Consider the following 21,846-nt stretch of genomic DNA (forward strand, 5'->3'; position numbering starts at 1 on the left):
ATCAAGTGACCTTAACTCTAGCTGTTATTCTAAATATGATATGCAGATCTTTTCAAAACACAGATTTAAAGATTAATCCTTGCAAGGATTTAATCCTTGCAAAAATTCTGTGAGGTACATGCATGAACAAACTGCACTCTAGAAGTTTGACCCTACAGAAATTGGTGTTAAACAATAGCTCAGCATTCTTGTTTATCACATCGATGTTTGCATTTGCTGCAAACAGATGCAGCAGATGCATCTGTTTTGGGGGCATTTTGGGGGGCTACAAAGAAATCTAAATTGTGACCTCTCTTGCAGAATAAACTGCTTGTTCTTCTCCAAAGTGCGTGTAGTCCCAGGACATTTTTCTTCCTTTTTCTATGTGTCTGCCTGACCTTTGCAGTTGAACTTTGGGATTCTGCTGACTGTGCAGCCTCTGGCTCTTCAAGAAAGTCTATGTATTTTAGGGGTTGTTTGCATCATAAATATCCAATTGTAGGAAGAGAGAAAAATCAATATCACTTTTCTTCATTTAGCAGCTTTTTACAACTGTGCACAAAGACCCAAGCACATTTGCACAAACATCCAAGTGTAATGAGGTTTAAAGCTCATAATTTGGAGAAATTTGCATCAGCAGTGTGGGCTCTAGGGCCACTTTGTTGCTAGTTGCCCTTTTTTGTTTGTCAATATTCAGCCACTGTGTCATGTGGGAGAGGACAAAGAGGCTCCAGTGGAGTCTGAAATTTCAGTTAATCTCTCTGAGGTGAAACACTGACAGATAGGAAATCAACAGAAAGAGCATAAGGAAATAAAACAGTAAAAAATTGCCAGAAAAGCTGAAAATACCACCCTGTCTCTAATGTGGGAGTAGCCATCTGACTGTATACTACCAAGCCAGTATCCTAAGAAACACCTCAAAACTGCATTTTTTGTGTTATTTTGTTTTCATTTCAAAAAGACTGAAATAACCAATAACAATGTAAGAGCTAGTGATGCTCTTAAAAACTGTAACCCCTTAGGTGACATTATTGTGCTGTTGCACCCAGAATATTGATTCAGAAAAGGACTGGTTGGGTTTTAGGTTCTTCTTTCATGATCAGTGTTTGAGAAAAAATAGGCTTTTGAATCAAAAGATTGGAATAGAAACATTCAGACTATAAAAGCCTATATGCATTTGCATTCTTTGTTAAAAGCCAGCCAAAAGGAAAATACTGCTTTTGGAGCTTATTCCCACATTAGGCCCCATGTAGTTTCTTGCTGTGAAATATATCCAGAAGTGTCGTTCTGTGCTGGGAATGTGTTAATGCAACAGCAGCACTGGGGACATTGCTCCCTGCATGCAGCGTGCAGGGACACCTGGCATCGCTTCTAATCTCCAATCTTTTGCTATTAAAGCCTTGTTATTCTTAAGGAAATCAGAGCCCCCTGGCATCAATGGAGAAAACTGTTTCCAGAAAAAAAATAGGAAGAAGAGCAGTGGGTTCAGCGGAAATCTTGTCAGAGCTGCTTTTTAAAATATTTAGTGTAACTACAATCGGTTGGTGGCCTGCAGTATTTTCTGCAGAATGTTTGAAGACAGTCATTGCGAAGTTTTAAAAGTCTGCCACTCCCTCAGCTCTTACCCTGGGCTCAGCTCCTTAGCATTGGCTGGCCTCACAGGTTTATTGTGCGACTGAATATTTCGGCCTGGGGTCATAATGAACATGTCCAGAGCTGCTTGTGAGAGCGGAACAGTCCTGCATGTGAGCTGGTTAAATTCACACTTACTATGAAAAGCCACACAGAAGTTAGAGGGCAGAGGAAAGAAAGAAGAGCCTAAAGAGAAGAAAGGCAGGACCAGAGGAGAGTATGTCATTCAGAGGAGCTGTGTGAAATCTGACAAGTGTGCATAAATATTGGGCCTGGCCATAATAGGGCTGTGATTCTGCAGTTCCTCCAGAGGTGAGGTCAGTGGGATGCCTTGCATGGTGGACCATGAATAGCTGCAGTGAATGCTAGAGATTCACTTTGCTCTGCAGAAATTGAAAGGGGTATTAAATTTGGGTTGTGGGTGGATCAGGTATTTTAGTTTTATTTTGATATTATTTTTCTCTCATTTGTGGCCAAAACCCTTTTTATGTCTCAGTGTTCCTGAATGGTGTTCAAGAAGTTTTGTTTTTGAGGAGAGTCCCTGCTAAACCATTTGGAAAGAATGCAGAGACTTCTTATTTCATCTTGCAGTGTCTGCAAGGCACTGCTGCAATCATAGCAACAAATGACAGAGTGTACACTGGGCTGTAGAGAGCCCAGTGGCAAAAGTGAGGTTAAAAACCTTAAGTATTTTCTTTAAGCACCGGTCAGAATCAATCATTTGCTATTTCTAAAGTGTAAGTAGTTTTATTATTATCTGAAAAGTAGGGAGGAGATTTCAGAGAAGTATATGCCTTCTAATAAAAGTGATAATTTGTTCCTCTTAGAATTAAAGGCTGCAACAAACCTTCATTCTATTTCTTTCATTTCTATTATGTTTTCTTAAAAGCCTAGACTATTTGGCTAAAACCTGCCATTTTTATGTTGACAGTTAGGGAAATTAATAGGCAAAATCTGAAGAGGATTCATCCAAATGAGTTTCAGTTCCAAGTCATTAACAATAATTATGCCAATGAGAGTTTTATTTTGCCTAATTCTAGATCTACATTTACTTCAAGTTTCTTTGTCTCCTTCTGGGGCACAAACTGCTTTCTCCAGTTTTCGTATGTAAATGAAAACATGTTATAAATTCATACTCTAGTTATATGCAAAATAAGGAGAAAATAACAAAGCCAGATTAGGAAATTGGGTGTCATTCAGGGCATTTGGTGTGGCCAGGAAGAGCTTTTCCTGCATTGACAGGTGAGCCAAGTAGCATGGGGACATATTTGTGTATGGGAGAGGAAAAGTGCTGTATGCCTGTCTGAGATCCATTGGTTTTTTTATTTAACTTCATGTCCCTTTAGTGAATTTGAAGACACACAAGTGTTGAACAGTCAGTATTTTTTCATGGTGCTTTTGTGTGTGCTGCAAACTTTTCCCTCATGTATTTCCTACCTTCTCCTATTTTTTCTTTCTTTTTTTCCTGGTTTTGGGCTTTTTTTTTGAAGAGCTGCTGTGGATCTCTGAGGGCTTTCACTCCTCACTTGCTGATCCAAATAAGTAGAGTCCAATTAGTGATTTACAGAGAGAAAAAAAAATTCCATTTCTGTATATCTCGGAGCTCCCTTTAGGAGCCTGGCAAGGTAGGGCAGCCAGGGAAGGAGAAGTGGTGGAAGTGGTGCCTTGCTTGAGACCAGCTGCTAATTGCCTGTGGTTTTATTTTGTCTGTCCCTCACAATATTTTAAGTGTCAAGGCTGGCAGGATCTTAGAAAAGAGCTTACAGAAGTATCCAGGGACTTCAGGTTTCTCAAACAAGCAAAAAATCACCACACAGAGACTTCTAAGAACAGACTAGAAATGAACATTTTATCAAAATCCTCCATAAAACCTATAATCATGTAAAATTTGCCCTGTTCATGAGCAGGCACATGAGAAGATCAGTCCCACAAGCAGTTTTGTTCCCCTTACTGATTGGTCAGTAGGCAGAGCATGTACCCAGGTAGTGACCTTAACATGCCTGCTGTAGAACCACCAAGAATTCAAATTATGTGGTTGTTTTGCTGTGAAAATCCTTAACACAGCTATTTTTGCCCTCACTTTAAGCACTGACACAGCAGCACCCTTTGAGGTTGGGTCCTCAGCTAACAACAAGTTTACCTATGAGGAGATGCTTTTTCCAGGTGGCCAAAGAGGCAGAAAGAAAGAGCCAGCAATGAATTAAGTGGTAGAGAGAAGCAGTTTTCGTGTTTTAATTAGAAAAATGAAAAGTGCAATAATTTCCTCATGGTAATAGTTTCTGTCATCTGAGAAATAATGATCTAAAAAAAATTGTTGGTCTCTGCCAGTCCTTCTTCAGGGCTGTCATTATTCACTCTAATGCATATATATTATTCATAGTCATTATTCTCCTGCAGCCAGGCTGGTCTAAAGCCTATTCTGCTATTAGCTGCTGTGTTTCAGTTCAAAAGCTCTTCCACTGATCTAGCCCAGGCATTTCCATTTTGTTATTCCTGGGAGAGTAAAAGCTTTTTGTGAATTCTTGCATTGACCAGTGGTAGAGAAAGAATATTTAGCTCATGGTTTGAAGTTTTCCTTCTTCTTTTCCCTTTTTGCTTTGCTTTGCTAGTCAGAGAAAAAAAGGTGAAGATTTATCAAGTCCCTTACCAAATCTGTGCTTGCTTTTTCTTCAGGCTTTGTAGAATAATCCTAGATTTGTATCCTCGCCTGTCAGACCTTGGTAGGACTTCAGGATGTGACCAGATCGCCTCCTTTCATCAGGCATCCCTGCTGCCTCACTTTTAATCACAGCAGAACAACACTAATCGTGGATTAGTTGTTCCTAATTAGATACCTCTCTGCAGCAGCCCCTGAACGATGCCTGGTCTCCTACAAACTCCTGTTTCAGAGGAGACAATGAGAGCCTTATGCTGCCTGAGGCCTTAGTCCAAGCCTCACTGAAGTTAATGAAAATGTGAGACTTTTTAGTTTTTTAAAAGGCATTACAGAAGTAGAGATGGGTATGATTTTGGCAGAGAATTAAATTCCACTCTGGTATCAGGTATTTACCCATTTGTATATGGTAAAATCCTGTACTTCATATGCTGATTTATAGTAAGAAAATCAAAGTGCTACTTTATGTTTTGGTTAAGAAGTATAATAAAAGGGTATTTCCCCTGATTATCTTCCCAGCCTGCAGTCTCCAGCAGGAGCTGCTTTGCTCTACCTGAATGCTTTGCAAAGCTTTCCACACATAAAGCGGTTCCTAGGAGTAGGCAAATCAAATACAAAGCACATCAGGATGTTCCTGCTCTGATGTGCTTCAGCATGAGAAGTGCACAGAGATTAGAAGGTCTTTGGAGTTACAGTCTAAAAATGACTTTTCAGAAGCTGGTTTGCAAATCATCTTCAGAAAGCTCTTTTACTAGGCAGCAACAGCAGCAAGCTCTGCAGAGGAATCTGTAAGCTCTTCCCACGTGTTTTGGTGTGTGGTTACGACCAAGGACACGCTGACTGCCATCTTTTTTCAGGGACTGGTGAAGTCAACAGCACTGCTCACCTTTTTCATTTTTTATTCTATACTTGGGGTGGGACCCAATAGCTGTCAGTCTTCATTCGTTTTCATAATAATTTCATAATAAAAGTACCATGTGCAGTGTGACTGGGGTTACAGATTCATTCCCTCAAAAGAAGAGGAATGGTACAAGTTTTCCAAGCTGCCTAACAGTGCAGACATGGTCCCTTCCTGCTCACTGCCTTGTCTTGGGACTGTGGTGACCATGGCTGTGGTGACTTTGCACAGTTTCTGGAGGGTGCAAGGCTTCTTATCCAGAAGCAGCTCCTGAAACCAGCCCTGACTGTGTGACTCCAGCTCATCCCACACAAGAGCATGCAAATGTGGTGTGATTATTATTTTGTTTGGTGGGTTGGGTTTTGGTTTTTTTTAGGTGCACCCATGTTACTATTTTAGGCTTCTTGTGCTTGTTTAGATACTAGCAAGAAAAGCAGAGAGGAAAACAGTGGGATAAGTTCTCAGATAAGTCTGGAAACTAATTCTTTTCCTCATTTAAGGGACTATAAATGGGTCATCCTCTTTTTCCTCCTGTTCTGCCCTGAAAAAGAAAACAGATAAAACATTTTCATTTGTAATAAATTTGTATCAAAACAAAGTACAGGACTTAAGCCCCCAGTAGGATGCATTCAGAGAGGGATGAACGCAACAAAGTTGAAGCTGTGAATTCCTCTTTTGGGCAAGTGCTGAGCACCATTGCCTCCTCCTCAGAAGCCAGCTCTTTGAAGCACTGAGGCAGTGAAATGGGGAGGCTCAGGCAGTCAGCTCCCCTGTCAAGGCATGGAGAAGCTGTCTGTCCTTCCCAGGAGCTGCAGAGCAAACCAAGAAGCATTATCCCAAGCCCTGCTTTCACCCATCTCTCAGAGGTCTGAGACCTTTGAAACCCTCTCCTGGGTCTGGCTTCCCCACATAACACCCAATAATGCACAATTTGTCTTTAATTTTTGCTTTTGTCCACAGAGTTAGAGCAGCCTTCTGTATCCAGAGGCAGAGACCCTGAATCCCAGCAAGGAGCTTGAGGCAGCTCATTTTAGGCTTCAAAGCAGCAGTAGCATGAGAGAGAGCAGCCCCTGCACACTTACAGAGCCACCCCAGCTCCCCAGGGGCAATCAGAAGAGATTCCCAGGCAGAATCATGCTTCACAACAGGTTATTTCACTGTTAGCATTTATGGAATATCCCAGTCCAGCCCCAGGAGCAGGCAAAATAGTTAAGGGTAACTCAAATACCTGCACGGGTTGAGGTCTCCTCAGAATCATGCTTCACAACAAGTTATTTCACTGTTAGCATTTATGGAATAGAAATAATTTTTCTGTGCATTTTTAATTTTGATGTTTGAAGCACTGTGTTCCCACTTGGGCTTGTCATACTCCTTTCTAAGCACATTTTTGTGAAGTTATATAAATCATGTAGAGTTTTTCATTTGATATTTACAGGGTTGCTGCTGACACATCTTTGCAAACTGGTTTCACTAAGGAACTGCAGATTTTGCAAATATATGCTCTCCTAACAATTTCTTTCCCTCCTGTCCATTTCCAGCTGCAGTTTGGCACATAGGTAGCCTAGGGCAACTCTTCCTTCACAGAATATGCTGGGAGATTGGGTGGATATTGCACTGACATGCTTGGAGGAGTTCTGTCCCCTTCTTGTCTCTTGTGCCTGCCCTGCTTTCACTGTTTCTTAGTTACAAGTGCTACACTCTGGCTTGAATTTCATTCCTGTAATTGATGGCCTTGTTCATTGTAGCAGAACTATCTTTATTTGGGCTTGAGCTGTGACTCCTATAGCTTGCTGAATATGAATGTCTTGGGGGTGACCCATTACCTGGCAGTAAATTGGTGTATGCATTGAATGATCTATAGGAAAGTGCACCACAGGTAGCAGGTATCCAAAGTTCAAAAATGTCAGGAGCTATCCAAATGTGAATTTGCTGTCTTTTTGCTCTATTTTTATAAGCACCCTTTTCACAGTGCAATGTCCTTAAAATGGTGAAATAATAGATGGGCAACCGAGGATTACAAAGACTCTCTGGGATGTATTTGTTGGGGATCATTGAAGTTGGCCTTTAATCTCCCTGCTTCTTTAGAATTTCATTTAATACTTCATAGAAACAGCAAATTGCTCTAATCCAGGGAAGATTGAAGATACTTGTACTCACAGTTGTCTGCTCAAGGAAAATTTTCCTTTCTATCCCCAATGTAAAGAACAATCCTGTGGCTGTTGATCTATTAGTGTGGACAGCACAGATGTTGTGCAGGTGTGAATATCTTTCTCTGCAAAAAGACTTCCAAAAATCTTCTTTTTTCTAGGTTATGTGAAATTTGCTCTTTAGGCCCATACCTTGAACACTACAGAGATTGCAGAGCTGTGTGTTTTCTCCCTCTCCCAGTTTTTGAAATGCCTGCAGTAACCTCCTGATGTAGTATGGGCTTGGAGCTTTACTCAGCTTCTCTCCTCCCCTTTATCAGCACTGTCCAAATCATGTCTAGCTCTGCTTTGTCCCCTCACTGTCAAACTCTCCAGTTTGTTCCTCCAGTCCTTAGGAAGTCTGTCCTGATAATGGGACTGCCAGCTACATAGTATTACTTTCTAAAAGGTCTTGATGCTGAGAATTAGCAGAATCTACCTCTGCAACCGGACAGCAGGTGACACCTGCAGATTCTATTCCCTGGGTAGACACTGCTTACTTACCCTTCTTCTGGAAAAACAAACAAACAAACAACATTTATGCTTGTAATAGGTCAGCTGTGCTACAGAGTGTCCAGTGACTAGCAACAGATGCTCTCATACTGTCTTCTTTTGGGAATGCAAATTCCCAATCCCATCTCTGAGCACTACCTGGCCTGCAGTCCCATTCAGTAAAGCATTCTGGGGAAGCATTTTTTTCATGGAGAACAGGAGAGAAGGACAGTCAGCTTCTGTTTTTCAGGCAGTTTACATTTAGCACTGTGTGAGCAGGTGATGCCAAGCAGTGCCAGGTGGATGGTGGGCGGCAGGGCAGGTATGTCAGGGGTGGCTTTTTCTAGCAGTTTTAGCAGGCTTTTTCTAGCAGTTCTAGCAGGCTTTTTCTATTTTGCTCAGGCTACTGCAGTAAGAATCATCACAAGAGAGAAGAAGAAGGCTTTTAAATAGTTTTACAAGTTGTTTCATCTTCTCAGTGAGTTTTACGACGCCTGTTTGGTCCAAAGAGGTGGAGAAGGGAGCCCAAACTGCCGCTGCTGGCCAAGGGGCTGGCAGGGTGCCTGCCCTCACAGTGAGAGATGCTGTTTCCCTCTGGGCATGCTGAAGCGTTGCCTGGGCTATGAGCATCAGGCGTGTGTCTTTCTGTGGGGTTTTGTGGCTGACTGTGAGCACCATTCCTGTTGCCAAGTTGTTTCAGGACAGGTCTGTTTCTGTGTGTACTTAGTGCCCAGCACATTTTGCACGGGCTATCTGCTAGGGGATTACACTAACGAGGTAATTAGAGGGCTCAGGCAGTGTCAGTGCAGCACATACCACTCGGATTAAGCCTCACTATTCCACAAGTTCTTTCCCAAAGGGGTGCAGGTTGACATGGCTCCCTTTTGCAAGCTGGCGCTCAGTCCCTGCAGCTCAGCTGATGTAGAGGAATTTGGGGTGCTGCTCCTATGCCTGTGGTGACGAGAGGGCAGGGGGTCCTGGCAATGGTTACCAAGGGCATTACAGGCACAGTGTGGTGGGAGCTGGAGCAGCAGAGGGATGGCAGCAGCCTGCGGCAGTGGTTGGCGTGGATATAGCTCCTGCCTGGCAGGATTTGAGGGATGTGGTGGCCGTGGTTTCCTCCTCAGGCTCAGGAGGTGCCCAGGCAGAGGGTTAGCACATGTGCCTGTGATGCAGGGGGAAGGAACGGGCACAGTGTGCTGTGCAGAGCTCACATTTGACAGCTGCACAAGTGGAGGGTGATGAGGTTCATCCTCATTCAGAGGAATGTCTGCTCCTGGCACATCAGCGTCACTCTACTAGTGTAACAGAAGGGGGAAAAGCAGCACTGTCTGCAATCATCTGCCTGGCTTCTTTCCTGTTTCCTTCACCTGAAATAAGACCCCTCCCTAAGAAAGAGAAGTCTGATCTCAGTGTGTTATAATTTTCTTTATGTATTGTGACAAAAATAATAAAATTGTAATAAAATTACATCTTAATAAAATGGGACCGACGGGGACTTTTAAAATATATTTTAATGAATTTAACAAGTTACTAGGAAATGTTTGGGCAGAACTGTGTAAGACAGTGATACACATTAGTGGTTAGGATCTTAGCTGTCTGTTGCAGGATTTATTTTATTATATTGATAACAATTATTGTATCACTGGGCTATATATTTTACCAATTATTTCTGTAATTATTTAGTAATTATTTTATTAATAAGCATTATTATATTGGTTTATGGCCCCCATATCAGCCTCCACTGACCAAATATTAAGTGAAATGGCTCAGTGTTGTGAGCTGAACACAGAGCCAGCCCAGCTGTCTCCCATCCTCCCAAGAGCTGCTGTCTAACCTTCCAGGGCTTCAGACAGCAGGTGCAACCCTGCTGCTTCCCTCCCCAGCATGCTCCCAGACCTGTCACACCACATTATTTGTAAACACCAAGGCAGCTAATATCACAGCCTGCATGTGAAAGGCACCAGGAAGCCACATGAGACAGACAGTGTGGTGTGTTCACAGTGAGAGGCAAAAGAAAGAGGCTCCTATTCATAAGCTGAGCACAATAGAGTAGTGCAGCGTTAGGGAAATTTAAGCTGGTGCTGAAAGCTAGTGTGCTTTGCTGCTCTTTTACTCAAGGGATGTCTTTTATCCTGAATTGTAATGCTTATGATATTTCAGACATAGCTTGCTTTGCTAGGTCATGTGAATGATGAGTATCACGGTATTTAGAGGTTTCTAGCAAAGGAAACGTACACGGGAATGAATGGAGATACAGATCACTTGCGTCAAGCCCAGCTTTATCAGGGGTTGGTGAGATATCTTTTTCAAGGGCCTACAGCAATTGAAAAGCAATTAGAATTTCATTGTACTTTCCAGTTCCATTAACCATCCTGTAGATATATACAAGAGTTCACAATGAAAAAGCCGTACTTTCACTGTGCAGCTGTTGAAATACGGAAGAATGGGATGGCAGCAAAGCAGATCTTCAGTCAAATACTTGGGACTTAGAGACACTTCAGGCCTAAAGAAAGAATGGAAAGTCACCCTGTCCTACCTCAAATAAAGGATATTGTTACAGAAATGGGAAATGCTTCCTTTTCCCAAGTGGGCTGGTAACAATAAAGGACAGTGTAGTGTTATAGCCAAAATCTGCCCTTTCTAAAGAAACAGGTTCTGTTCATTGTCCAGGACATGTTTTTTCTTCTTAGAAGAGTTTATTCATCACTGATTTAAGAGTGTCAGACCTCTGCACAAAGGGTTTTTTCTTTTATCTGCAAGACTGGACAAATGGGGAGAGCTCTAAAACAGTGAGATGAAGGAGAATCGTGCACATCCTCAGTGTCGGAGTCTGGCAAGTCCAAAGCTGCAAAAAGTTAAGAGGGAAACAGCCTGCAGTGGCCAGCAGAGCTTCATTTGTGTGGAGGGGGTTTGCTGAAGAAGGAACATGAAGATCCCCATCCTTTTTCATCTCCTGACAGAATCTTCCTATGCAGTCCTGCACAGTGCCTGGAAAACGCTTGCAGTGAAGTGTTCCTGATTAGTGGTGCAGTTAATGAACACTGGTTTGCATCTCTTGGGGATAAATCCACCCTCTGACCATCTGTTAACAAGAGGATCTGGTTTTCTTCTGATTCACATAGATGCCAAGCAGAATTACCTTCATTTAAACCACTGGTGTTTCTTGGAGAGCAAGTGCTATGAAAAGGACAGTCCATTGGCAGGATCTCTTGATGAGTCACATTCTGTGGGGCAGAGATTAAGTACTTCTGGATGGTTTGTTCATTCTTGAACATGAGACGCCCCAACAGCTAGCCAGAATTTAGCTCTTGTTATGAAATGCCAATATGCAGCTCTGAAGCTGTTGGCCTTGCAGTTCCTGGTAATCTGCAAGTGGTCTGCTTCACCTACTGCTGGATTTGGAGCAAGTGAATTCAGTCAATTGTGCATAATTTTTTTAAATACTGTCAGGTCCCTCACAGGCAGTAACTTCTAATGCATGCAAATCAAAATTGTCCATTTCAAAGCAATCAGTAGCAAACCATCACTGGCACAGAACATTATTTATACAGCTCATAAGCGCCAGTGATGCTGGTGTATAATTCCTCACACATCACAGTAATAGAAACTGCCTTCAGGGCTGGACTTTCCAATCCAGCCTCTCTGTTTTTGAGTTGCAGACATTGTCACTTCAGCGACTGGCTACTGAATTTTGCAGGTTCAGTTTGATGCACATATGATAGCAAGCCCACGCTTGCCTGCAGATGTCAGACCGCCACCCAAATTACTTGCTCCTCTCAGCAGCAGTGAATAAAGTGACAGGATGGCAGCTCTTAGGGACTTTTGGTTCTCTCATATTCCAAATCCTTCTCTACCAATGCCTGTTTGCAGCTCTATTCTCATCCTACTCTGCACTTGCTTCAGTATGAAAACTTGAAGTCTATCATGTGCTTACATGTACAACTGCTCTTAACTCAAATTTTATTTCCATATTTTGCTCAACCACCAGTTCCAATGCATTGACTCCTGCTTGCTGTCCCCCATATGGGTTTCACTGGTCACTTTCACTGCTCAGTTTGCAGGACTCTTCTTTGACCTGGTAAAAATGGAATTCACCAGAAAATGCAAATTACCTCTTCCCATCCGTGCTAGGCTCCTAGGGAAAGTAAAAATCATTGTTTCTCTTTCCACTGTTAATACTGTAATCCCTACACCCAATAATCTTTTGGGAAGTTTAACTTTTAAAACTCTGGGCCTCCATACTTTAGCTCTCTTTGGTAGCCAAGAAGTCCATCAACAAATTGCAGTGAAACTGCAGAGGTAGGAAATGTCTGCACAAGTAACCACTTCCTGAAGAGACTCTGTTAACCAAAGGACTAATAAAATCTTGTTTAACCATCATTGAAAGACTTCTTGGTAGACAGCCAACCCTGGCTGGTCTCTTGAGTGTAGAAAGTAGTGTAGAAATGTTCCTTCTAGCATTAATCCATATCAGCTTCTGATGCCGATCTCCTGTACATTAAAGAGAAATGCTCATTTATGGGACCATTTTGAATTTTAAATAACTTAAGCTTGTAGCACATTCCCCTACTTTTAGCAGCAGCAGCCTCTGCCCTTAGCCCAGCTAAAAGAGCAGCTGTATTGGTTGGTGTTTCATACACAAGTGCAGCCTGGTCCCATAGCGCTGAAATGGAGATACTGCCTTGTTTTCATGTAGGGCTTAGGGGGTAATGGGCAGGTAGTGCCTTGTTGCCATGCTTGTGTTCAAGTCCTCCACTGATACATGTGAGGGAAGTTTCTCCCTGTAATCCACTGGCAGTCCCAAAGGTAAATGTCTTTTTCTTACACCGAGGGCAGACTCAGCCTAAGGTTGAGTTTCTGCCTTATGGAAATACAAAACTCCCACCTGAGTACTGATTAAAAAGTTGTTCTTATGCAAATCCAAATGGCACAGTGTGAAAATGCTTAAAATGAGGCCTCATCTAAGGCAATATGTTACAAACCTGTTAGTCTGGATCTGTGAAATTGTTTGTTTCAGTGAGGAGTGGAGCTTACGGTTTCCAAAGCCGGATTGCTACCTACCTGTTTCTCAGCCTGTCATCCATGTCATCTACCTTAATTCACTTCCCCTTGCTTTCCAAGTATTTTCCCATACTATACAGCAAAGTCTTTATTACTTTATCTTGCACACCAAAGTCCATGTGTTTATATCCACTAGCTTCTTAAGCTCAATGTGTCTAAGTGTAACCTTTTGCCTACAGGTAAGAGCAAGAGGCTTTAGCATTTGGCACAAAGCTTTTCATTTCTAGCATGATGATTAGCTATTTGCTACAACTGGGCATTGAGGCCTCTATAGAAATTGATAGCCTCATCCCTGACTCTAAGGGCTTACAAATTACGTGCAGTATCCAGTCAACCTCCTTTCACTCAAGTTGTTCTTGCTTGAAGTTACATGGAAAAGTCACATGTGAGGACCAGGGCTATGCCCCATCTCTCTTCAACCAGAATGACCCCTCTTGTTTGCCCGGGAGTGATGCTGCTGACTGGTGATTGCTTTCTATCTGCTTCTAGAATAACACCACATAAAAAAAAAAAAAAGAAAAAAAAAGGGAGAGAAAACTGTAACTGTTTATCGTGCCTAAGCTTGTGTAACAGGTTTTCATGTGATGATTTTAGTATTTAAAGTCTTTTTTTATTGAACTGTTTCAGTATCCAGAAAAAGACATTTCTCTTACTCAGCTTCATTAGTTATAGGAAATCACTGGATTAAAGTAGAGAGCAGATTAGCAAAAATAAACTGTAGTATGTCTTGGGCATATGGTGCTGCATATGAATGGGTTTTAACTACTTATCTGTGTAAAACAAAGAGTAGAAGGAGAGATTTGTCTTAGTGTGCAATAATTACAATGTGCATTAGCTGCCCAGCTGAACAGGCAGAAACCACAAAGCCAGGGAAAGCTTTTGGTTCAGATTTGTGTGTGGTGTGCGTGCTGGTCCCCGAGATCACATCGTGTTTTCTGCCAGCTCGTGGCTGGGCACGAGGCTGGACTTAGCTAATTAACAGGATGCCTCTCCCTCCTGTCCCTTCCTTTTTGCTCCTGGTTTGCAGTGCTGGGTCAGTGTGGGTTACAGAGACTGGGATTTAGCTCACCTGACACGGGAGCGGGCGCTGGTCCAGGGACACTGCTCTGTCACATGGACCAGAGCAGCAGGGCAACACATCTTGCCAGCTGTGGGCAACCCCTGACAGCCCAGGCTTTACCTCAGCTGGAAAGTGTCCTCCACAGAGCAAATATAAACAGAAGTAATAAATAAAAGAGGCCAGAATATTGGGGTGATCTGGGGCGTATTGGCCTTCAGGCTCTGGGCACAGACAGGGCAACAAGGCCTGCCTTGAATTCAAACTCTGCAGTTCCCAGCTTTCTGCCTTTTTTTTCTCTGATAGCTATTGATTCCCTCAACCTGAAAAGTGTCAAATTGATGCCTTTTCTAAATAGGCCCAGCTCACACTAATTTGGAAACCAGTCTTGACACACAAGTAAACATTGGTAACATCCTGATGGTGCTCTACCTCTCGCTTCTCAGGAAAACTGTGCTTTTCCACTTGGGAAATGAGAGGTTTCTCAGTGAAGCAGTGATGATGACATCATCTCCATGTCTTAAAAATATTTGCTTATAAAGGGATATAAAGGTTTGCAAAACCAATAGAATCTGGTTTATGAAGTAGATTCAAAAATACCTGGAAAATTATCTGGTCTTTATCTGGGTTCCTCAGTATGTTTGCTAGCACGGATTAACAAATAATGTTATGCCACATAGCTTAAACATGCATGTCCTTGCCCATTTTTTGGGGGGTTGCTTGCCTCTGAGGTTTCCACCACGTGTTTCACATCGACTGTGAGTAAGATTCTTGGACTTCTGCCCTGGATTAATCAAACATGAATCATTGCCCCATGCAAAAAGAAAGTTTAGCCAAAAATTGTGGTGGTCCATAGAAGAAAATGGGGGAGGAGGGGGAAGGATGTTCCCCCCTCTGTGAAGTTTTAACTAATTTTATTCCTTATTTTGGTGGAAAATTTTGGGCATTAAAAGATTCTCTGACAAGGACCGGATCATCTTGTTCTTTTAAGGATTATTATGAAAAATTAAATCCCAGACATTAAGGAAAATATTCTTTCTTTTTTCTTTTCTTTTCTTTTCTTTTCTTTTCTTTTCTTTTCTTTTCTTTTCTTTTCTTTTCTTTTCTTTTCTTTTCTTTTCTTTTCTTTTCTTTTCTTTTCTTTTCTTTTCTTTTCTTTTCTTTTCTTTTCTTTTCTTTTCTTTTCTTTTCTTTTCTTTTCTTTTCTTTTCTTTTCTTTTCTTTTCTTTTCTTTTCTTTTCTTTTCTTTTCTTTTCTTTTCTTTTCTTTTCTTTTCTTTTCTTTTCTTTTCTTTTCTTTTCTTTTCTTTTCTTTTCTTTTCTTTTCTTTTCTTTTCTTTTCTTTTCTTTTCTTTTCCTTAATTAACTGTATAGTGGTGAAACCCACCAGACTTGCAGACTTTGTATTTAGCTTATCAATAACACAGTGTTGTTCTGCTTCTTTTGCAGAGTTCTCTGAAGAGGAGAGGCAGCAGAGAAATCCACAAAGAAAAAAAGACATTTACCCAGGTATGGTTTCCATGAACATGCAACTTTGAGCAAAAATCACATGACACAACTCAAAATTTATTTTTATGGGTTTTGACAGGGCCATCAGGTATATTAACTTGAGTGCAATTAGGCCTTAATCTACTGAGACCTCCCAGAGATAATGTAGAAGCAATTTAGGACAAAAGTGCAGTCTGTAAACTGCACAGCTTCTCAGGCTCATTGTGCTTGTATCCATTGATTGAGGCTGCAGGTTTGCTACAAGAGGAGCAAATCACCTTGCCTCACAAAATAATTGGATCACAGCTTAGGGACTAACTAAATTTATACACTGTGCCAAAGGTTTTGTGCTAATGAGTGTCTTGACCTCTCGAGCCTCCTTTGATCTCCCTGATGTTGCAGGAACTTGTGCTCCCCAAAGCTGAGGTACCTCAGAGAGCCCAAGCTGCCCACTCAGTCTCTCTTTGGACACGGGTTTTATTGGAATCTTGTTGGTCAGTCCTTCTCAGGAAAGCAGTCTGCCTGGTTTCCTCTGCTTTTTGTGCTGACCGTAGGAGTTAAAGCTTTTCCCAGCACAGTTACTGTTTATAGCCATGGGGATGGGGATAGTATTTCACCTTGCTGGGAAAGGAGCCAGGAGAGACATTGTGCCTTCATTAGAGAAGGGATGCACTTCCCCTGCTGCCCCCTCGGCAGGCTCAGCGTACACAGCCGAGACCTAGGGGTTGTCTAGTCTTAAAGTCCATTGATTTGTAATAGAAACCATAATAAATCACTGCAATATGTTGAACTTGAGAGGGTAGGACAGGCAGCTGAGTGGGCATACTGCAGGACTGGCCAGTGGCCAGGGCACTTCAGCCTGCTTTCCCAGGCCATAGCAGACTGAGCGTCCTGGCCAAGATGACACAAGCATGGCTTAATCATACCTTAAAATGAGGCTCTTGCTATGGAGAATTATTTAAGTTGTCAGTCAGGTCAGAGTTTGTTTTTCTACAAGTATGTAAAATACGCAGATGAAATATATACACATGCCCACACACATGCAAATTACTGATGAAGCTACACGAAGGTGCAATTGTGTCCATAGGGGTTTTTGAGCAGCACTGTCATTCCTTTCCTCATTCCTGGAAATACAGAGCTGTGCAAAGAGAATGGATCCTCGTGCTTGCTTCCTCTGCCCAAATCCAGGCATTAAGAGCAGCTGCAGTTTGCTTTGGAAAGCCTTAAAAAGATTTCACAAAATTAACAAAATTAACTTCACAAAATGAACTGAGTAACCAAGTGTGAGCTCAGCACAACTCACAACAAAGAGAAGTGATCCCAGAAGCCACATGGGGAAAAAAACTTTTACCCTCTACACACACATCATAACTCTTGCAAGCAAAGGACTTGGGGCTGGAAGTGAAAACCATTGCATCAGCACTCTGCAAGGTGGCCATTCAGTTTTCTTCACCAACTCTTTAGGGTAAAAAAGACTGAGAAATAACCTTATATGCTAACATAGCCCAGCCTATATGTACATGTCCTGGCTTTCTCCCAGCTGCAGGATATTACCAATATCTTCAATGTCTCCAAACCCAGGCATCCATTTAGAGGTCTTTGCTGGTTGAGATCAAGGCACATCACAGCACATGCCTGACCTGGTCAAGCAGCTGCCAGGTCCTGGGCATGGCCCAAAAGGTTGGTACAGACACAGCCCAGGGGGTTCAAAATGCTGCTCTTCAGGGACAGATACCTTAAATACCTGAAACAAACAAACACCCATTATATATTTTGTGACTGAGAAGGCCTCGAACTTAGATTCTGTGCATCCACCTGTGTACAGATACATACAGCATGTGGCAAGACTGGTGTTTTACTTACTGCAAGCTCATCATGACAATTATCTGGAACTTCACACCCACCACAGGGCACACCAAGTAAATAATACCCATGAAGTTGATTGTCTTGAAGTTGTGTAAAAGCAGAATTTGTAGTAGCACTCTCCCACCTCTAGCAGTATTGAAGAAAAAAGTTTTTATTCAGCAGAATTGCAAAACGGAGCTTCTTGGAAAATACCAGGCACCAGGCAAACCACAAAGAAAAGTGGTTCTCCAGCGCAAGGTAGGAGTGCTGGCACTCAGCCAGATGCTTGGGTGCTGGTTGTACTGCCTTGTCATCAGACCTGCAACCCCAAAATTGCTTACCAGTTTTCTGCCTGGCAGTTCCCTTGCGCTGGTGGTGGTGGTAGAGGAGATGGTGTTGGCCTCTGTCTAGCTTTGTGTCTTCTTGCCAGAAAAGAAATATTGTATTGGGGAATTTTTGATCAGCTCTTCATTCTCATCACATCTCTCACACATTATGCATTTACATTGCATAATTAAGTTAATTTATTTCCTATAGATTTCATTTCTTTATCTCCACATTCTATATTTGTCTAAATTAGACAGCAGACTCGGTGGGGAAGGATCTGGAGGTTTTTTCTTCTGCTTTTTTTACCCATTAACATCCTTCTGAAGTGCCATGCAGAGCCACAGTGCAATTGCATGCAAATTATCACCATCGGTAATCATTAACTCCCATTTATCCTTAATGATCTCTACACGTCCATGACAGAGCACCGTGACTGTCACATCTTTGCACTGCTGTTCTTTCTTTTCTTTATGATTTGCCCTATGTACACATTTTAAGAAAGCATGCACATACTGGATGTTTAATACAGTCAGGAGGCCATTGCCCATATTCAGCCCCTGGGATTTGAGCCTCTTGTTCCTCCAAAACCATGGAAAGGCTATTCTCCTTCTTTTTTTCTTTTTTCCCCTCTCCTGTCTTTTCATTCACAATTTAACTAATAATGAGCTATTCTTAGTTTCAGAGATTTGGCCTCTCTTAAGTTTGCCTTATATGTCAAAATTCTGCTTTGCCTGTGTGGGTGTCTCACTCTCTCACTGTTTCTACTTGGTTTCAACTGATCAAGAAATCAGTGATATTTCTGTACACAAAGTTTCAGAGGGACAGACGCATGAAGGTTGGAGTCCTACCCTTCTGGCATGCTTAGATCTGGCTGATAGATCTCTCCTGACCATTCTTTTCCTTTGGAAAAATTGCTGTCCAGGGAATGGGATGTTCCCTGGCAGGGAAGTGAGGAAGATCTAGAGCTTTCTCTCCTTTCCAGATGGGATCTATATATAGTAGGCAAGATTAACATCCATCAGCTCTGTTGTTTTGTATGAGGCTTGTGTTTGTTTAATGAAAAAAATTCTTGCTTGCTTCAGCTCTTGCGAAAAAACAAAACTTGAAAATTTGATCCTTTAAAAAAAAAATAGCTAAGACAAAACCTGGCAATAAAGTGATGCCATTAAAGGAGTTAAAAGTGGTTTTGTCCTGCAGTAATAACACACTAACTCCACAGATGCACTGAGTCGTGCAGTGATGCTGAGCAAAAACATTGGGGCCCTGACCCTGAACCCATCGAAGCCTTTCCCTTTTCTTCAAAAGCTTCAGAGCTCTGAGTGTGTTGTCCCAAGTGCTGTTATTTGTACTGTCTGAAGGGCAGTGGGTGTCTGGCTGGAGGTGCCTCTGACCCCAGGGTGGCAGCGAGCCCCTGGTGCTCCCAGGCAGAGCAGAGGAATGGGGCAGGCTGCCCCTTCAGCCAGGCATTGCTCCAGCCAGGGAGGTGCAAGGCACCAGCTACTGCCACAGACAACTGGGCCCTTGAAGCCAAAGGCAGACAAGGAGTTGGGTAAAGAATGCAGGATTACAAAGACAGAATAAAGGAAGTGTCAGACCAGCTACTAACAGATAAATAAGTAAATAACCAGGAGTAATCATCCCACCCGTGGGTTCTGATGTGCAGCACTAGCCTGGCTGTAACTTTCCTTGTGATCTTTGTATTTCCCTGAAAGCAAAACCTTGAGCTCTGGGGATAAACTGGTTCACCATGATAGGAAAAACAGAAGTAATGTGTTGCACAGCCCTGAACAAAGTTGATGCTTTAACCATACAGCCTTATCCAGCCAGAGCAACCAAAATTCAGAGTGACTGCAGTAGAGGCTGCATAGGATTTTGCCAGGTTTTAATTTGATTCTTAATTTGCACTTTTGAATTATAAAGAGAAAAGCAATTTTTAAATACATGTGTGAAAAAGAGAAATGTGTATACAAGGAGACAATAGAGAGGATAGAAAATCTGTCTTCTAGAGGCTCTGCTTCTAATCGATCATAAGTACCTTGCTTGAATTGATTTAAAACTTATATTTCTGATGCCAGAGACATGATGACCAAAATTTTAATCAACCCATGAGCTGGTTGCAATTGTGTTTGGCTCTTGATTGTCAATTAAAACCACATATTAACAGAAAGTTTGACTAATTTTTACCTCTATCATGTTTTTAACATGTGAGTTAACTTTTTTTCTATTTAGCATTTTAAAGTCACAACTTGCAGCAGGCAGCATCAATCAGAAAGCTAACTGGGTTCAGATGTATGTAACCCATCACTTTTGTGTCTGTTCAGTTATTAACAGCTGAAATTAAGTCATAATTAGTATTTGTGTAAATAGAATGCAGCAAAATGAATCTAGGTAACATAGAAGCCCAGTGTGCTAGGACCTGTGCTATAGAAATTAAATCATTTCCTCAGATTACAGAGCCATAATTAGTTTCGTAATTTTTTTTTTCATAGCCTGATCTGGGTGAACAATTAAAGTCAGTCATGTTTTCCTCTGAATTTGGTTTCCATTACTAGGAATTAAAACAAAATGGTGCTCATGAAAGATAACAGTGCTCCGGAGACCGAAATGAAGTTTCCATATATAATTGCACATATGTCCACATGGCCTACCAACAACGAAAAAATCTGCTGTCTCAGGAGATCATCTTTCAAAGCCGGCCTTCCATTATACTGCTAATGCTGATAAATGTGTCTCTTTTGAGGCCAAGTGCCTGTATCTCCATGACAATTCATGAAAGTGATTCATGCAAAGAAATTGTTCATTGGCTTAGAATTTACTTAACCTTGTCTCTTATTTCAGCACAATACACACTGGAGTTTTCATTTGAGATGAGATGCAGTACTCTTTAATGCCCAACACACACAAAAAACCCCAAACAGTCATTCAATGCCCTGGTACTTCCTGAAAAATGCAGGTTTTCACATGGGATGGATTTGGATGTAAACACAATTTAATGAATTTTTCTTCCCTTTTTCACATGTTTTCACCAATCTTCCTTGTGAACAGTTGTTCATCCCAGAAACAGAGATCACAATCTGCTCTGTCCTAATAATAACAGCAGTAGACACAACAGTGTGTTTCCTATTTGGTAAGCAGGTTAGGAGTTTTGTCTATTTCACAGCATTATGAAATCACAGTAAGGCTTCACTTTTCAAGGCAACCATGTGGTTTAGCACACCTTTGTTGTGCTTTCTAGCTGAAGGAGCCCAAAATTTGAGATTATGATGAGCAAATTCATCTGAGTAGTCTTTGTTTCATGATGCTTAAGGGGAACAAGCGTGACATTAAAGGTAAATGGTACAAAAAGTGAATGGAACAAAAAGTGCCAGCAAATCATGGAACCTTTTCATTTGAGTCATTATTTTCCACAAAGTTTGCTCAGCATTTGAGAAAAAACATTGTGTTGGCACTCTTGCATCACTGAACACCTGCACAGGCACACCTTTTTTTTCTCCCTCTTTAACTCTGGTCAAGCTGCTTTGCCAATTTAACCAAGACCAAGCCATGAAATGTGTCAACTGTGTGGTTTGCGCAGCTGTGTCTGTGAATTGTTTGCATACTTAACAGATACAGCTCAGAGGATGGGGAGGTGGAGATTTTGGAAAATAAGCTGCTGGTTGTTCTTCTATTGTAATATAATCTTGGGTTGGGGGGTGATTATTCTTGGCAGGAGGACAGCGCTGATTTGAAGTGCCAGCTCCAGTTTGCCAAAGAGGAGGCAGCGCTGATGCGAAAGAAGATGGCCAAACTGGGCAGGGAGAAGGACGAACTGGAGCAGGAGCTCCAGAAGTACAAGTCCATCTATGGAGATGTGGACAGTCCCCTGCCTACTGGGGAAGCAGGGGGCCCACCCAGCACCAGGGAGGCTGAGCTGAAGCTTCGTTTGAAGCTGGTGGAGGAGGAAGCCAACATACTGGGCAGAAAAATAGTGGAACTGGAGGTGGAGAACAGGGGGATTAAAGCTGAGATGGAGGATATGAGGTGCCAATATGAAAAAGAGTGTCTCAGCAGGGACCACATTTCAAGCATTCCTACCTCGCCCTACGGAGACTCTGTGGAGTCAGCCACAGAGCTACGCAGGCACCTGCAGTTTGTGGAAGAGGAAGCAGAGCTGCTGAGGAGGTCAATCTCTGAAATTGAGGATCACAACAAGCAGCTAACGAATGAGCTGAACAAATTCAAATTTG

General features: G+C 42.1%; 1 protein-coding gene across 1 annotated transcript in view; it reads left to right on the forward strand.

The window, feature by feature from the left end:
- The window catches only part of MTCL1 (microtubule crosslinking factor 1), a 90,448-nt gene that overhangs the window by 26,914 nt on the left and 41,688 nt on the right, over positions 1-21,846 (forward strand). Inside the window, 2 exon segments of the mRNA XM_031062268.1 lie at positions 15,410-15,469; positions 21,330-21,846. The exon segment at positions 21,330-21,846 is cut by the window's right edge and continues 809 nt beyond it. Of these exon segments, the coding sequence (XP_030918128.1) occupies positions 15,410-15,469; positions 21,330-21,846 (577 nt within the window).

This window comes from Geospiza fortis, unplaced genomic scaffold (genome assembly GCF_000277835.1).
Source record: "Geospiza fortis unplaced genomic scaffold, GeoFor_1.0 scaffold471, whole genome shotgun sequence".
Lineage (NCBI taxonomy): Eukaryota > Metazoa > Chordata > Aves > Passeriformes > Thraupidae > Geospiza > Geospiza fortis.